General features: G+C 41.3%; 1 protein-coding gene across 1 annotated transcript; it reads left to right on the top strand.

The window, feature by feature from the left end:
- Window positions 1–243: 243 nt before the first annotated feature.
- SAMD7 (sterile alpha motif domain containing 7) lies at window positions 244–16,043 on the top strand. Its single transcript, XM_068971709.1, has 7 exons — window positions 244–329; window positions 1,561–1,685; window positions 5,370–5,448; window positions 6,690–7,318; window positions 8,277–8,398; window positions 11,432–11,542; window positions 15,849–16,043. Exons 1-7 carry the CDS (start codon window positions 244–246, stop codon window positions 16,041–16,043), a joined length of 1,347 nt encoding a protein of 448 aa, XP_068827810.1.
- The last annotated feature ends 2,688 nt before the right edge of the window (window positions 16,044–18,731 follow it).

Below are 18,731 nucleotides of genomic sequence, written 5' to 3'. Positions count from 1 at the left end.
TCCAACAAATTCCAAAGGCACACAGAGTTTAACAAGTGTATCTGGGTGCTTACAATGGAGGGGTTTTTGTGTAACTGGAAGCTTGGTGTAGCTAGTCTTCCCAAGTATTGGGAAAATACAAAAGGTGTTCATCATTTCAAGAATTCATTCTGCCAAAAAAATGGAGGTATATGTTAACATATCTATCTTTTTTGTTTTTTAGAACTCCATCAGTGGCGAGAGATATTGATGATAAATCCAATGATGGCCATGAACCCTTTACTGCCAGCATCAGGGCAGCAGAGAATTCCAGTGGTCCCCTCACCATTTGAACCTCCAAGTGTGGATAGGTATTCCTCTCCAATGCGATATTCTGGTCTAAGGAGAAAATGGATGTTACTAAGTTTTCAAACGCTTTAACCTCAGTGTTGTCTTACAGTCTAATGTTATCTCAAGGAACTGTGGTGCAGTAAGTCTGGAGGCCACATCTTCAACAAAGTTCCCATCCCTTCCCCTCTGAAGCCTCTTTGACACCCTGTCTCAGTAAACAGCTAATGAGCACCTGCCATTGCCCAGGAGCAAACGTGGATGGGTAGGCTGCTAGGGCTGCCATAACAAAATATCACAGGCTGGGTGGCTTAATTTTATGTCTCACAGTTCTAGAGGCTAAAAGTCCTAGATCAAGGTGCTGGCCCGTTTGGTTTCTCCCAAAGCTTCCCTCCTCGGCTTGCAGACTAGACTGCCTTTTCACTGTGTTCCCACATGCCTTTTTTCCTGTGTGCAAGCACTTCTGGTGTCTCTTCTCTTTCTTGTAAGGACACCAGTCCTATTGGGTAAGGGCTCCACCCTTATGACTTCATTTAACTCTAATTACCTCCTGAAAGGTCCTATCTCCAAAACAGAGTCACATGGAGTGATTAGGACTTCTAACATGTGGATTTTGGAAGGGGACACAATTCAGTCCCTAACAGTGTGATATCCTAAATTTCCTGTGATAGAAGAATTCTTTCTTTGCAATAAAAGTGAAATTATCAGTATTTTGGTTGTACATTCTGGCACCTTCCTATCTTCTTTTCTTTTGAATATACTGGAATGTGGGGAGGAAGTAAAATTCATGATTATACTTGTTCACGGGGTATGAACAATAGAGTTGGACTTCTAGAGACCACTGAAGTTTGGAGAAGTAAACTGTCCATCCAGGTAGTGACTGATTCCAGATGGCAAAACTCAAGCCAGAGTGTGTTCATCAAATGAGGAAAAACTGTTATGGTCAAGAATAGTATATAGTCATGAAAAATCAAAGATTGGTATTGATTTGATTCGATCATATTTTCCCTAACATCCCTAAAACTTCCCTGCTTTTTCTGTTTTGTTGTCAGGTGGGTCAGTCCTTCTCTCCTAGAGTCCTGCCTCCCCATTTTTCTTCTTAAACCAACAGAGACTGCAGAACTTTCATATCTCATTTGGGAAAGAAATGATAGAATCCCATATGGCAATTAAAAAAAAAATCTCACTGCCTATGCAATGGAAATTTTGTACAAATCCATTTTCATTTTACCTATTTTGTATCTTTTTCCTTAGAGATTTATTGCCTCCTACTGTAGCACCAGCTGACCCAAGACAGTTTTGTATTCCTTCCCAGTTTGGATCTTCTGCTCTATCAAATGCAAACATGCCAAACTTGCTGTCCAATCATGTCTACTCAGGTATGAGAAACTGATGTCTCTCATCTCTGGAACCACTGTGAACTGGACTGCTGCATTAAGCTTGCCATGAAATTTATTGCTAAATTTTGGAGGTGAAACTGTATGGTGATAATGCTTATAGTTTCTACAATTACTATCTAGGTTTAAATCTTGGTTCCACCACTGTGTAAGTTGCTTAACTCCTCAAACCATCAATTTACTGATGAATAACATGAAAATCTGCAATTAATATCTGTCTTACCTTACAAGAAACTGATGAAGTAATAAGGAGATGAGATCTGAGAGTAAAAGGCCCTGGGGCAGTTTGTATTTGGTCTGATAGGCCAGTAAGAACTTGCCTTCTACTTAGGAGAACAGGGAAAGCTCTTGAGGAGTCTGAGCAAAGGAATGACATGGTCTGACTTACATTTTACCAGGATCACTCTGGCTGCTGTGTTAGGGACAAACTTGATAGGATTCAAGTTCTGGAGTTAAACTGATGGGAGTTGATGGGCTATTAGAATAGTCAAAAGATGATGATGGCTTGGTCCTGGGTGGTTACAGTAGGACTAGTAAGAAATGGTTTGATTCTGTAAATACTTTGGAGGGAGAAACAACAGGATTTGCTCAGAGTTTAGATATGAGATGTGAGACGAGGAGAAGTGTTAAGGAAGACATCAAAAATTTTGGCTGAGAAATGGGAGAGGGGAAGTTGCTATTCACTGAGTTGAGGAAGACTGTGAAAGGAAGAGTTTTGGGGTGGGAGAGATAGCACAGGCATTTGCAATGCCTGCCTGACAATCAACAGGAGATGTCTAGAAGGCAGCTGCAGTCCAGAGAGGACATCTGGAGATAACCTGGAAATATAATTTTGGAAATCATCAGTATATATGAGACTCGATGAGATCATTTATAAAATGAGTTAAAAAGGATGAGTTAGAAGTTAAAAGGATGACCCCTAGGACACACCAACAGGATCTAGAAGATGAAGGGAGATACAGAAGGAGCAACCAGTGGGGTGGGAGAAAACCCAGGTGAGGATAGAGGCCTGGAAGCCAAGGGAAGAAAGTGCTTTTAAGGAAAGAGTAAGCAATTGTGTCAAGCATGCAGCTCAGAGATCAAGTAAGATGAGGACCAAGAATATATGATTAGATGTAGCTTTGTGGAGGTCATTAATTATCTCAATAGGAGCAATTTCAGCATAGTGTCAACAAAAACATGAATGTGGGGCTCCAGAGAGAATAAGAGGTGAGAATTTCCTCACAGTTTTGAAGATGAAACTGATTCATCTTATCTTCTCAAAACTGTATTCAATGAGTTTCTGTTTCCCCCAGTTCTCCAATTCTAACAACTTTTGATAGGAATAATATGAGTAAAAAGCCTGAGACAAAAAGAAATATGATTGGTGCCAGGGCCATTGAAGACGCTGACCTGCCTGGATTTGAGCATATTGCACACCACAGTGCATGGATCCACTTTGATGAGTCTGAGCAAGGGCCAGATCTGAAACTGGACAGGCCCAATAGCTGAACCTGGATGGTAGCCCACTCTGACAGCAAAACCCCAGTAAATACATAGCCCAAAGTTATAGGTAACAGCTAAGCAGACCTGTGAAACAGTTGCATTGCTGACCCAGAGAGAATTTTTTAGTGGTTAAAAATCCAGAAACTGCTAATAGCTGGATACAAACAGGCAGGCTGTCCCAGGTACAGAGGTCAGTCTCCCACCCCAAGGCTGATGTGTAAGAGAGTAAGCAAGAGCAAGGCAGGGCCTCAGTCCTATAAAAAATGAGCTACTAAGTTAAGTTGGCTTCCCTGGTGGTTCAGTGGGTAAAGTGTCTGCCTACAATGTGGGAGACCTGGGTTCGATCCCTGGGTCGGGAAGATCCCCTGGAGAAGGAAATGGCAACCCACTCCAGTACTCTTGCCTGGAAAATCCCATGGACTGAGAAGCCTGGTAGGCTACAGTCCATGGGATCACAAAGAGTCAGACACGACTGAACGACTTTCCTCTCCTAAGTGAGCAAAAGAGAAATTGAGACAGGGATCAATTTCAAAAAGTGGGATGTTAGGTAAAAAGTGTTTTATTACAACTGGACTAGCACTAAATTTGATGTCAACTATTTAAGAAAGAAAAGGAAACTTGAAATAGATTTGATGAGTCCAGATTTTACAGGCTGCTAAAGTCTAGGTGATGAAACCTGTGCCCTCTGCACTGGTCTTTTTACGCGGACGTTCTCTGCATCCTTGGGGATTAGCCCATGGGTTGGCAGGTTCATGCTTGCCTGCTATCTCAAGGAGCATATCTTGAAACCACTGAACTACAAAAACGTAGAGTTTTAGAGTCAGAAGAAGTTATAGAGGTTATGTCATCTAGCCTCTGAATTTTACAACTGAGAAAGAATCTCATAAAAATAGTGTATGGTGTACTTCAAGATAGGTTATTATTAACAGGAGTTTAATGAGCTCTGCTAGCTTGGTGCAAGGCAAATATAAATCTGTTCTAGCCTTCATGATACTAGCCCTCTTGTTGGGGAGAACAGATTTATACGTGAAAAACTATCATTGGACAAAACTATGTATAATCAGTGTCATTGGTGTGTCTGTTATTGTTAGAGTGTGGTCTGTAGACCTATGCTGGTCTGAGAAGTGTTTGAACAATAAACGCTTAGACAGAAAGGTTTAGAAACTTTTACAGCCATTTGACAGGGTAATTTTATGTCTATTAATCTGATCATTTCAAATTGTGCTTGTGTTCATTCTTGTTTTCATTTCAATTTTCTAAAACATCATTTATGTATTTTTAAAGAGTCCATGGGTTGGAAATTTTAAAAGAAAAAAAAAATCTTTCACCATGGATTATTTGAGAAGCACCAGCATAGACTCTAAATGTGTTAGGAATCCAGAGAAAAAAAAAAAAGAAAAAATCAGTATAAGCATGAAGTTACCAGGCAAGAATAGAGCCTTGAATTCTGATGACACTGACATTATTTCAAGACATTTTGAAAGGTTGACACAAAGAATGTAATTGCTGTTCAACTCCATTGAAATTGTTTTGTAAAAAGTATTTGCCTCAGCTGCACCAAAAAGTCAACATAGAGAACTTTGTATTTTATCCCCTTAAATCACTGTATTTATTTCCAGGGATTTCAGTACATCAGGAAGCACTTAGTTACTTTTTTTTAAGGTCAACTAATTCTTCTTACCGTCCCCCCCGCCCCCCCCCGCCCCCCCCGCCCCCGCCGCCCCGCAAAAAAACAAAACAGTCATCAATTTTTACTTCAAAAGCAAGTAGTCAAGAGATCCACAGTTAATTTCATCTTTTTCCTTTTGAAGTATGGTAGGAAAACATTGCCAGTTATGAGACCCATACTTAAAGAAAAAAAATTATCTGGGGGATTTCCTGGCAGTCCAGTGGTTAGGACACAGTGCTTTCATTGCAGGACCCCTGGTTCAGTATCAGGGAAATAAGATCCTGCAAGCCATACAGTACAGCCCCTCCCCCCCAAATTATTTAGTGTTATCATGCCATCACCAAAGTGACTCTAAGATGCTGACAGTCATGAATTGACATCATTTCCAACATTGTGCTCTGTTGGTAGTTTTTTGCAGATACTGTTTTAAATCATTATATTTTCTTTTTATTATCTTCAAGTGAATATTTTTAATTTGTTCATTGGGTGGGATGGTGGTTTTCTTGTTTAAGGTTGGGGCATTTTGCCACCTGAATCCGTAAAGGCAATGGCTAGAAGAAATGAAATGATTCAAAGGCAGCATACTGCCAGGTAATGTAACAATCTTGTTTTATTTTCTATTCATTCACTTGTCTGTGTATTCATTTAATATAAATACATATATATTATTTATATACTTTTTAATATATTCATTCATTTATTATATTGTTGCTTTTGTATATGTTGTTACATTTGTGTATATGTCATTGCTGTTTAGTTGCTCAGTTGCGTCTAACTCTTTGTGACCCCATGGGCTATAGCCTGCCAAGCTCCTTGGTCCATGGGATTTTCCAGGCAAGAATACTGGTATGGGTTGCCATTTCCTTCTCCGGGGATTTGTGTATGTGTATTCACCGATTATATACATATGCACACACATTCTGATTACTTCAAAAAGCATTTCAGGAATACTACAAAAAGAGACATACACAAACATGTACACAGGTTGGTTAAAGATAAAAGCAAGATTAGAGATTACACAGTGAAGCTAAGTTTATAGATCATAATAATCAGTCGATGTCTCATAATTAAATGCCTACCTATGATTCTTTTGAAATTCATATTGGCAATTCTGTCTTAAATGACTTCAATTCTGCCCAAAGATAGGAGTCAAGCTTGCCAATCCCACTTCAAACTATGCCACCAGAGCCCAGACAGCCCCCTCATTAGCCTAAAAGCAGCCTTCAGCAATCAAGAGAAGACAGTAATAATGACCAGGGATGGCTGTGGGTGAAAAAAGGCATCAGAGTCAACTTTCTCATCAGTGGACACTAAGGGGTTCAGGTGATGACCAATAAGCAAAGTAAAGTAAGCAAAAATGCCAACAAGCCCTCCACCCCTCCTCCCTTCCCTTATTCTTACCATGTCATTAATTTTAGCAGTTGAGACCCACTGCATTTCTTGAGTCTCACTAAAATTGTCCTGCACCATTTAAAACCTTCTTCCCAGGACTTCAGTTTCTTTGAGGATTAATCTCTGGCAAGAAACTACTCTGTGTTGTGTTCTCCCCATCCCTGCTAAAATTGCCTTATCCAGTAGAGATAATGTTCTAAAGACTGGCCTTGGACTTCCACTGTGAGACCTGGCCAAACCCTTCATCCTCTGATCTTACTCTAAACTCTCCTTCCAATGGCTTTCAGGGAGATTCATGTTTATGCCCAACAAACTTCAGATAAATGGCCTAAAGACTTACAGGAAAAGCAGAGATGCTACATTAGGGAAGGCAGAGGGCCATTAAAAGTATTTTTCTAATGGTTTTCTTGGGTTTATAAAATATTTTGTTTTGTTTTTAGGATGGAAATGGAAATGCATGCCATTTACCAGCAAAGGAGAATAGAAAGAGTTAATTCTAAGGGACTAGCAGGCCTAGGGATCCCATTCATTTATGGTTCCAGTATCCCTGTGGGCCCAGCCACCTACCATGGCAGGGGCATGCTCCCAGCCAGTGACCTGCACGTTCACAGAAGCACCCTGAGAAACCTTAAGGGAAACCCCATGATAGTGGCGACTGGTCCACGCTTTACAGAGAACTGGGGGCAGAAATGTCGTCGTCTCAGGAGAGGTACCGGGAGTCAGAAAGCTCTAGACAGTGACCCTGGGAGTTCTAAAAGTCAAGTAGAAGAGAAGCCCCTAGGCCAAACCCATGCAGTTCTCTATGAAGAGAACGAGTATTCAAAAGACCCAGAAATGGAGGCTCTGGACAATCACACGTTGGGTGAAACCAGTGAAAAGCCAGCTACAGCTCTTGCTGACACCTGTGGAGAGCTGGAGCCCAGCCACAGAAAGCCTTGGGGAGCTCAGGGAACTCCCCTGGAAGAAAAGGCTTGGGACGACGGGAAGGAGAAGCCCTCAGAGCATGGTTTGGCAGCCTGTGGAGAAAAGAACGGGGTGTACCCCCCAGCTCGTCGATCATCTCAGCCAGGTAGGTGTCCAGGGGCCAGTCCTCAGGAACCACACATTGTCAGGTCCCTGAAATTATTACACAGTGATCTGTAACCATTGTGTTTCTTTTTATCCATCCTACTTAGAATTACCACCTCTTGAAAAACTTACTACATTAGTTCCAATCAGCCATAACAGTGAAATGTACCTCTTTTTATATATTATTATATAGAGAATTTTCAGTGAAGTCTAGAAAGGTATAAATATGGGGAAAGATGGGAAAACCTACCAGAATTTTTAATTAAAATTTTAATCTAATTTAGTTTCTTCAGCACAAAATAGAGGGGCTTCTTTCTTAGAAGTATGATTCAATCTCCCCTGTATTTAAGTGTAGTAATAGAAAAAATAGACAGACTCTCTTTCAATGTTCATTATTGTTATGATACAGTTTAATCTAAAAGTATTAACACACTATCCCCTGCCAAACACACTGAATAGTTTTCTAGAACTTTTTTAGTTTAAAAAATATATAAAACTGGAATTTCTTTAGATAAAAATATTTTAAAACACAGGGATTGGGGCATGTGTAATCTAGCCACCACGCCAGCTTGTTTCCCTGACAAAGTATTAATTTGCCATTTTGATGAAGATGGAGCTAAATTCTTGTATGGCTTAGAGAGCATCATAAATCATGTAACATCATAGAACATGGTGTTAATCTGGAGAATGAAATCCACAGGGTATTTCTATTGAAATCTGAGAGAAGCTGGAACTTTGTTTTTATTTATGATAAGGCAGTCATTAAAGATCCTTTAGAGGAAGAAAAGAAAGGAGACAGCTAAGCTTTTTTAGAAATCATCTCTCAGTAACTCAATAGCTTTTAAGGGGGTTACATAGATCTACATCAAGGAGCCGCTCTGTGGTAATAGAATATGCGACAATTAATGTACTCTTAGCTTCACCCTTTCCCACAAAATAATTTCCTTTCCATTTTAAAGGAACACACGTCCTGCTTACAATCAAGGAAGATCTATCTTTGAATGAAGATATTCAGAAATGGACCGTGAATGATGTGTACAACTTCATTAGTGGCCTTCCGGGTTGTTCAGACTATGCTCAGGTGATGTAACATTTAAATACTTTTTTTAAAGTAAAGTGACTTAAAAAAAAATAAGACATTTTGAAATATACTTTCTTCATAACGAGTTCTAACTTGGTTTTGACCCCAAAGAGCATTCCTAATGATCTCGTCCTTTTTATGTCATTGGCTCTCCTGGAACAGAAGCCTCCGACTGGTGAAGCTTGAGTCATGTACCCACACCCCAGCTTCAGGGAAAGCTGGGAAAGCCAGTGTCTGGCTTTAGTTTCAGTCTCCTCAAGACTCCTGAGATGCGGGGATTCTCCCAAAATTAGGAGGTTCAAAGGTCAAACATCCAAGAAGAATGAGAGATATCTACTATATTCCCTATTCATCCATTTAGCAAACATTTTGGAGGCATGTACTTCTGTATCACAAGTTTTAGTCTACTCGTCGTAATGACAGAAATATGTACTTTATTCTAAAAAGGACAAGAAGGAAATATATTTGAAAAGTAGGAAATTAACTATTTTTAAATTCCATTTTTGTGCTAGGGCAATATGTTAAAATGTCTACACATATAATTCAATCTGATAGATAAATACTATTTTTAAAATTATAATGAACTGCTAGGATAGTCTGGAGAAGGCAATGGCACCCCACTCCAGTACTCTTGCCTGGAAAATCCCATGGGCAGAGGAGCCTGGTAGGCTGCAGTCTATGGGATCGCGAAGAGTCGGACACAACTGAGCAACTTCACTTTCGCTTTTCACTTTCATGAATTGGAGAAGGAAATGGCAACCCACTCCAGTGTTCTTGCCTGGAGAATTTCAGGGACAGGGGAGGCTAGTGGGCTGCCGTCTATGGAGTCGCACAGAGTCGGACACAACTGAAGTGACTTAGCAGCAGCTAGGATAGTGGGAGACACGACTGAGCAACTTCCCTTTCACTTTTCACTCTCATGCATTGGAGAAAGAAATGGCAACCCACTCCAGTGTTCTTGCCTGGAGAATCCCAGGGACGGAAGAGCCTGGTGGGCTGCCATCTCTGGGGTCGCACAGAGTCGGACACAACTGAGGCAACTTAGCAGCAGAAGCAGCAGTATAGTTGGAAAGTAAAACCAGTATCACCTATCAGTGATAAAAATGTAAAAATCAGAGATAAAAATGGTGGGTTGGCAAGTTTTTGAGGTTTATGTCAATGTTACATTTTCAAGTATATAGTTTACTTTTTCAAGTGATTTTAATAACACAATTCCAAGCAACAATGTACCAACTAAATCTGACATCATTATCTTTGGTTTATATATTAAAGGGAAAGAAAGCAAGAAAAGGACATTATGATTTAACTACATCATAATTAATTGATGTCAGAGATAATTGTTTTCAGATCTTATTTTGTGATATTTTCCTTCAGTGTAATGCTGTTAATTTTTTAATTCTTCTTTTCTTTTCTTTCCTCTTTCTTTCTCCCTTTGTTCTTTTCATGGGATCAATGGAAAAGTCACAGAGTAGTAATTAAGAGTATGGCTTATGAAAGTTCAAGTTCAATTCTTGTCTTTTCCACTCTCTGGACATGTGACCTAGGACAAGTTGCCTCTCTCCTTGGTGTCTCATTTTTTTCATCTGTAAATGGGGATAATAGTATAATACTTTCTCCAAGGACCATTGTATTAATGAGTGCCTGGCACCTTGTAAGTACTCAATATATTCTAATTTCATCATTATACCTGAGGCTTCTAGAGAAAGCAGAATCTCAAGTTACTTATGAGGCAAGTTGTATTCTTCAAGTCACTTACTTTATGTTTTGCATACCTGCTACAAATGTTTGTTCTATTTTTTCCTACTCAAGAAGTATAACCTTATTATTTTATTACTAGTCATTAACTGTAAGTAAGTCACTTTTTAACTTTATCTGTGCCACTTATCAAGTGCCACATCAACCACTGGTACAATGGAGTTACAAAATTCTGATAGCCGGAAACATGAAATCCCATGTATAATGAATGTTACATTGCTGACTTCTGACGGGCTGAATGTTTGAACTCGCTATTTTTAATCAGTAAGTAATTCACAGTCAAAAAATGAAGTTTATAATAACTACTCTAGTAATAAATAATATCACATGCATTTCATACTTTATAATCCCAAATGTACCCTTGTGGGTACATAAACTCGAAGACCCCAAACTTTACTGACTCATTATCTCTTACCAACAGGATGTGAGTGCTTCCTTCCCCACCCCTAGGAGTGGCACAATTATTTCTAGGTGTTTCTCAAATGTGTTTAGGATCAAGTCCTGCTCTTGTTTCCTCACTGAAGTTGGTTCCCCTCCCAGCAATTGCTGGTGTTATCAACAGCTCTCACTTGCGTTTTCCTCGCCTCCCTTCACTGCTCATCTAAGGCAGGGCACAGAGGCACTGTGTCTGTAAATGTGAGAGTTTGAAACTGGCCTGAAATGGTTTTTACCCATATCCCTTCACTCAGACTATTTGTTCATTCGTTGATTTGTCCAGCAAGGAGGACTGCACATCTGTTTTGTATCAGGCACTGCATTACAGATACATCAGTGAGTAAAACATGGGCCTGCTCTCAAATAAGAACTATTCCATGTTGAAATTGAGCTCTATATTGAGAGAATTGGGTGGTTTAGACAGTAAAGAATCTGCATGCAATGCAGGAGATCCAGGTTCAATCCCTGGGTCAGGAAGATTCCCCTGGAGAAGGAAATGACAACCCACTCCCATATTCTTGCCTGGGAAATCCCACGGACAGAGGAGCCTGGTGGACTACAGTCCATGGGGTCACAAAGAGTCAGACACAACTGAGTCACTAACACTTTCATACTTTTCACTCTCATAGAATTGCAATGTACCCCAAGGGTTGTTAAAGAACACAAACAATACGCCATTGGAGCACAGAAAAGAGAGTAACTGAAAATAAGAAATGTTACAATTTTTGTGTCATCCTCAAGCAGTCCTAATGTTTCCTCCAAAGCTGAAAATCTGTATGTAAAACAAGATTTTTTTTAAAAAAAGACATTTAAACAAAGCTGACATCTTTTGTGTTTAATAAGGTATTTAAAGATCATGCAATTGATGGAGAAACTTTGCCATTACTCACAGAGGAGCATCTTCGAAGCGCTATGGGATTAAAGTTGGGACCAGCACTGAAGATTCAATCACAGGTAGGGTGATTTTTCATAACTAAACATGCATTCATGTTATGAAGCTTAAGAGAAATATGTTACTTTCTTTGGCTGTAATATTAACAATACCTGTCTAACTTCTTTACTAAACTTTTGCCCTCTATGGGTGTGGACATAATAGAAAAAGGGAACCTGAAAACATTGGACGGGGCGTGGTACATGTCCCTACGTTCAGTTGGGAAGGCACCAAGCAATGGTGTATTGGGCAGTGTTTAACGACCTGCTCTCTTTAAAAAGGAACCCTGATTCACAGTGTTTGTCAATTTCTGTAGTGTAAAATACTCCCAGCATGGCTGACAAACTCCAAATGCAACTGAATACAGGATTGGGAAAAGACGCACAACAGCACCCTATTTTAGACTCCCTTCACCATGTGGATAGTACCGGTGTAAACAGCCTACTCCTTGGAAGAGAAGTTATGACCAACCTAGATAGCATATTCAAAAGCAGAGACATTACTTTGCCGACTAACGTCCGTCTAGTCAAGGCTATGGTTTTTCCAGTGGTCATGTATGGATGTGAGAGTTGGACTGTGAAGAAGGCTGAGAGCTGAAGAATTGATGCTTTTGAACTGTGGTGTTGGAGAAGACTCTTGAGAATCCCTTGGACTGCAAGGAGATCCAACCAGTCCCTTCTAACGGAGATCAACCCGGGGATTTCTTTGGAAGGAATGATGCTAAAGCTGAAACTCCAGTACTTTGGCCACCTCATGAGAAGAGTTGACTCATTGGAAAAGACTCTGATGCTGGGAGGGATTGGGGGCAGGAGGAGAAGGGGACAACAGAGGATGAGATGGCTGGATGGCATCACTGACTCGATGGACATGAATTTGGGTGAACTCCGGGAGTAGGTGATGGACAGGGAGGCCGGGCGTGCTGCGAATCATGGGGTCGCAAAGAGTCGGACACGACTGAGCGACTGAACTGAACTGAACTGAAACAGCCTCAAAAGCAGTGATGATAATAAACAATTATAGTAAAATAAGTAGATAAAATAATTAAGTGATAAGTTTGGAGCATTTAATATTTTGTTGTTCTTTAGTTGCTAAATCAAGCCTGAGTCTTTGGGTGCGACCCCATGGACTATAATGTAGTCTGCCAGGATCCTCTATCCATGACATTTCGCAGGCAATATTACTGCAGTGGGTTGCCATTTCCTCCTCCAGGGAATCTTCCCAACCTAGGGATTGAACCCACATCCCCGGCATTGCAGGCAGATTCTTTACCACTGAACCACCTGGGAAGTCTATTTAATATTAATACTTTAGCTTTCTATATAATATATCTAATTGTAACTTTATATAATTTAGTTTTTAATAATGGCATTTTTAGGGTTTCCCTGGTGGCTCAGTGGTAAAGAATTCACCTGCCAATGCAGGACACATGGGTTCAATCCCTGATCCTGGAAGATCCTACATGCTCTGAAGCAACTAGGCCACAACTATTGAGCTTGTGCTCTACAGCCCAGGAACCACAACTTCTGAGCCCTTACACTGCAACTATTGAAGCCTGTGGGCCTAGAGCCCATGCTCCACAGTAAGAGAACCCGTCACAATGAGAAGCCTGTGCACCGCACCTAGAGAGCAGCCACAAAGACCCAGAGCAGCCAATAAATGTGTAATAATGGTATTTTTTAACAATTAGCTGGCAAACTTCTTAAAAGTTTAACAGTTGGTCGCAAGAGCTGAAATAAGCCACAGCACCCCTTCTCATCACTGCCTCCACTGCTTCATTCTGGTCTAAGGGACCACTGTCTCTCACTGGATCACTGCATCAGCCTTCTGACTCTTCTTCCTGCTCTGCCCTGGCCACCCAGAACCTATTCACACAACAGGAAAGAATGATTCTTCTAATACATGACAGATCGCGTCACTCTTCTGCTCAAATTCTGCAGGAGCTTCCCATCTCTTTCAAAGTCATGTATGATTTGTGCTCCTCCCCACCCGTCACCACCCTTGCCTTCCTGACCTCATCTTGACATCTCTCTCCATCAGTTACTGCTTTTGCCATTCACCTCTGGATGCTGTTTGAACATCTAGGCAGGCTCCACCTTAGCACATCTCTCTCCGGCTGTGGTGCTTCCCCCACCCCCCAGACATCCTCATGCTTTGCTCCCTGCATCTTTGTTCCACTTTCCCATCTCAGCGAGGTTTGTGTGGTTCATGCTACTTAAAACTGCACACAGCCCAGCCCCATACATCCTCCTGCAATCCCTTTTTCTGCTCTTCTCTTTTCCCCCATAGCACCTATCACCTTCAATCACACAATATAGTTCACTCATTTATTACCTTTATATTTATTTTTTATTTCTCTCTGACCCCACCAGAATGTAAGGTCAATTAGAGCAGAGATCTTTATCTGTTTTGTTGACTGAATAATCTCAGAATGTGCAAAACCCATAATAGGTTAATAATTATTTGTTGAAAGAACGAGTTTCCTAAAATTGAAACCAAGAAGCCTCAACTAATTCTTTCAGAATTTATATAGCACTCTACCTATTTACAATACGTATTCAGACCAGGTACTGAGTTTCTAAAATGTCCTTCAAAAACCGTTTTTATTTGTCTAAATTTTTTAAGGTAAAGAAGTTCTTTACTTCTAATGGAAATGCTTCAAGGTTTCCATTGGTGGTGTTTTTTCAATTTCTTATTCTGGAATAACTTTAGGTACAGAAAAGTTGTGAATAGAGTGCAGAGAGTTCACCTAGTTTTCCCCAGTGTTAACATCTTATATAACATGGCACATTTGTCAAAGCTAAGAAATTAACATTGGTACAATACGATATTCACTTTTAAATGATTTGTTTTTCTTTAGTTAGGATACTATATCTCTTGGAATACTTACAAAAAATACTGTACAGTTCTTTTCCTCAAATCAGATTTTCTTTGCTTTGATATAGTACTTTGGTTGTGTTTTTGTTTTGTTTTTTGTTTTGTTTTTTTGTTTTTGTTTTTGTCTTTATAGTGTGGCCAACCCCAAGTCATTCTTAATCTTTTCCTCGCTTGCTGTTAACATTACCCCTCTATACCATTTTCATGAGGCTGTAGTCATTTCTTCTGTTCTTGATATATGTCACTGCCTCCATGCAGGCCACCTGAGCTATTACATCCCAGGCTCCATCTGCCAGCATAACAAGGAAGGGCTACCACAGAAGCTGTGGGGAAAGGGGAAAGGGAGGGGGAGATCCCACTGATGCCAGATGTTCAACCAAATAGAACAGTTACAGAGTCCTTGGGATTGGGATTGCCCAGGGGTCCAACTGAAGCAGGAAAAGTGAAAGGTTATGAGCAACATCTGAAAGTCCCAGAAGGTGAGCAAGCAGGAGTGCATCTCAATCTCCAAAATGGGAATCAAGGGCAAAATTCCATTACAGCGAGAACTGCTAAGAAGGAGGAAACCCACACTTTAGAACAGAAACCTAGGAGATCGACCTGGACTGAGCACACAAGGAGAGGGGTAGGAGAAGAAAACACTAGAATTTGAGAACTCAGATATTATTAGAATGGAGGGAGCTTGGTGTTTGAGCTACAGTAGTGTGAACAATATAGAAATCTCCTGGGTCCCCCTCAGGGTCAGGTTTGTGCACGAGCACACTGGTTAGTACTGGGCACCAAGTCCCAAGGGCTTCCCTGGTGACTCAGTGATAAACTACCTGCCTGCAAATGCAGGAGACTTGGGTTTGATCCCTGGATCAGGAAGATCCCCTAGAGAAGGAAATGGCAGCCCACTCCGATATTCTTGCCTAAAGAATCCCATGGACAGAAGAGTCTGTCTGGCTTCAGTCCATGGGGTCTCAAAAAGGTCAGACACAACTGAGCAGCTGACCACATACTAAGTCCCAGAGCCACCTTATTTATGTCTCAAAACAAAGCCCACTGAAGGCCAGCTGTGTGCTGAGGTTCTAAACAGTTTCAGCCCCAGCCAGAGAAGGATGGTCTGAGTGCTGGTGATGGTGGAGTCTGGTGTCTGTGGGAACTCTTGTGGGATCCCTGGAAAAGGGAAAGCTGGGGGAATGCTGAGTAAAATAATCATGTGTGCTCATGAACCGCAGCAGGACCAAGAACAGGAATTGCTAAGTTCCTACCATCTCTATACCCAGTTTTACATCGCAAACACTATAATTCTGGAAGAAAAAGCCTGCCACATCCTAGAATCATGTCTTCCACAATTGTGTAGATTCCCTATGCCTGGAATTACCTCAGCCTCTCTGCTACCTGTGTCTTTGAAGAATATGCTGAGTTACTGAATGGATTCATAGATTTAATTACTATATTTTGTCTTCAAAGGTATCTCAGCATGTGGAAAGTATGTTCTACAAGAAAAGTCTTTCACTTCCTACCCACATGAAACAAGCATTCAATCAACCAACAGATACAAACCCTCTTTTGGATTTTAACTCCTGGAGTGATACATTGGACATTCCTTGTTCCCAGGATATGATCATTCCTAAAGGAACTGAGCGAGATAATATGAGAAATTAAAACCCTCCTGGAGCAAGAACAGTCTTAATTGTTTCTCAAAAACTCTAGGATATTCTGAAAGGTGTGTAAGAGTTTCCCAGGACCAGATGGAGGCTCAGAGAGAGAGAAAGCCTGCCCACCTGAGCTGTCCCAGAGGGGTCCTTGCTCAGGCTTCAAGGAGTGACCTCAGCTTCAAAGTGTGTGCATAGGTGCATGTTAAGTCACTTTCAACTCTTTCTGACCTTATGGACTGTAGTCTACCAGGCTCCTTGGTCCATGGGGATTCTCCAGGCAGGAATACTGGAGTGAGTTGTCATGCTCTCCTCCAGGGAATCTTCCCGACCCAAGGATTGAACCCACATCTCACGTCTCTTGCATTGGCAGGTGGGTTCTTTACCACTAGCAACACCCACCTGGGAAGGCCTCAGCACAAAGTAGCTGGTGTGTGTTAGTCGCTTAGTCGTGCCCGACTCTTTGCAACCCCATGGACTGTGGCCCACCAAGCTCCTCTGTCCACGGGATTTTCCAAGCAGGGATACTGGAGTGGGTTGCCATTTCCTTCTCCAGGGGATCTTCCCAATCCAGGGATTGAACCCAGGTCTCTTGCACTGCAGGCAGATTCTTTACCATCTGAGCTACAAGGGAAGCCTGACTATGATGAAATCATTTTTGGTGACCACAAAAACTATGGATGAGAGGCTTGTACTTGACGTACAACTGTACTTGACATACAAGTCAGAGTTTTCCAGCTGAGAATTAACCCACTAAAAAATGTGTGGCAAAGAACAAAGAAGACAGAAACGTAGACATGAAAGTGCTCAAACTCTAAAGCACCGCTCAATTACCAGCTATTAGTCAACAATCCAGCCCTATTACTTAGAGTGAAGCTTCTGGTCATCATCTTTGTGCTCAATCAACAAAATCTAACAACCAAAATTTAAAAACTAAAAGGAAATACTAACATCTATCAAGTTACCTCATAGCAGGCGTCAGAATCTAGACACGTGTAAACGTTCTGTAGCATAGTTAATGTCCTGCAGCAACACTCTCCAGTGAGACTCCCTGACAGGAAGCTGCTTTCAAAATGAAGGAGAGACTTTAGAAACATCAAGAAAGCTACAGTTGAGTGTTTCCAGGAGGAAATCTGTGCACGAGCCAGAACTGACTCTGAAAAAAAGAAAGAGCTTCTTTACCGGTTTCCCATCCCCTAACCCAGAGAGAGACAAAGGCAACCCAATGGAGCCAGAAGAAGCCAGAGAGCAGATGTAGGAGTACAAAACAGAGAAACAGAGGAGCTGAACACAGACTCCCACCTTTCCTCACTGCAGGCATCCAGCCTGAAGGAGGCCAGAGAGCGGACAGGGCAGAAGCTTTAACATGAAAGTTCAGTCAGTTCAACTGCTATTCAACATTTCCTTCTGATACGAAACCATGTTATGACTAAAAATATCTGGAGGACAGCTTATTATCTAATAGGGAGAGGAAAAGGCATAGTAACCACCTCAGAGAGCACCCAGGAGGTGGGGGAAGAGTTATCTCCGCAAAGCAGGACTGAATTGGCAAGATGGAGGGGAGGCGACGACAGCGGCTTCTGTTCATACCCATGGAGCTCCACTCTTCAATTTCACGTTTAACAGAAAGCCTGGGAGAAGAGCCACAGGAGACTGATAAGCGTTTGCTCAATGAGGGGCCTGAGTGTCAGGGAGGTGAGGGAGACTTCTTACTACATACCCTCTGGTATATTTAAAATTTTTAACAATGAGAATGTAGTTTCTGTGTTTAGAATTTATATTTAAAATAAACAAACTGAAGTAGGCAGCCTCTCAGGTGGCCACCCCTGAGCCATGTTTCCTGGTGTTCATACCTGTGTGATCCCCTCCCCTTTGGCCTGCACACAGGAATCCTTTCTAAGGGGCAGAATGTGGAAGACGTGAAGGGGTGTCTGTAGCCTCTGTCTCAGGTACTCTCTCTTGCTCTCTGGATTACTCACTCTGGAGGCAACCATCTTCTCTATGTCTCCAGGCTGTCTGTGGAGAGGCCAGTGTGACTGAACTTGGAAATGGATCTTCTGAGGCATCCAAAACAGCCCTGTGAGGGAACTTGAAGGTGGCTCTTTCCTATGTCAAGCCTTGAGATGACTATCCAGCTCCTGCCCACAGTTTGATGACAGTCTCATGGGTGACCCTGAGCCAGAGTCCCCCAGCTAAGCTTGGATTCCTGACCCACAGAAACTGTGGGGTGATAAGTATGTTTCCAGCCATCAATGGAATCATTTGTTTCATAGCAATATTTTCCTAAAACAAACAAATTTAAGTTGCACTGATAACAATATATAGCAGGCTTCGCACATTCACTTTTTGATTTAGAAGGTAGGCTTTTGAATTCATTTCCCCACAAGTCATGCTAACTTAGTTGATCTTTGCTTTCTTTCATTTTTAACATGAAGACAACAGGGTTTTTGAAATAAAATTATACTATACTACCAAATATGCATATGGACCAAAAAAGGACTGCTGTTCCCTTTATGTGGAGAGAGAGAGACTCAGAAAAAGAAATAATTCTTGCAAATTTCAAAATTTTAAGAACTATTTTGTCACATGACCTTTCACCTACTGTAATTCCCAGCATGTAGAAGTTTCAGCAAATAACCAAACATGAGTTAACAGGTGTTATGGTAAGGGATAAAATAAAAGCTTAATTAATACTTTA

Source organism: Capricornis sumatraensis, chromosome 1, assembly GCF_032405125.1.
Source record: "Capricornis sumatraensis isolate serow.1 chromosome 1, serow.2, whole genome shotgun sequence".
In the NCBI taxonomy this organism is placed as follows: Eukaryota; Metazoa; Chordata; class Mammalia; order Artiodactyla; family Bovidae; genus Capricornis; species Capricornis sumatraensis.
Note: the sequence above shows the minus strand (reverse complement) of the source record. Positions and strands in the feature narration are given on the sequence as shown.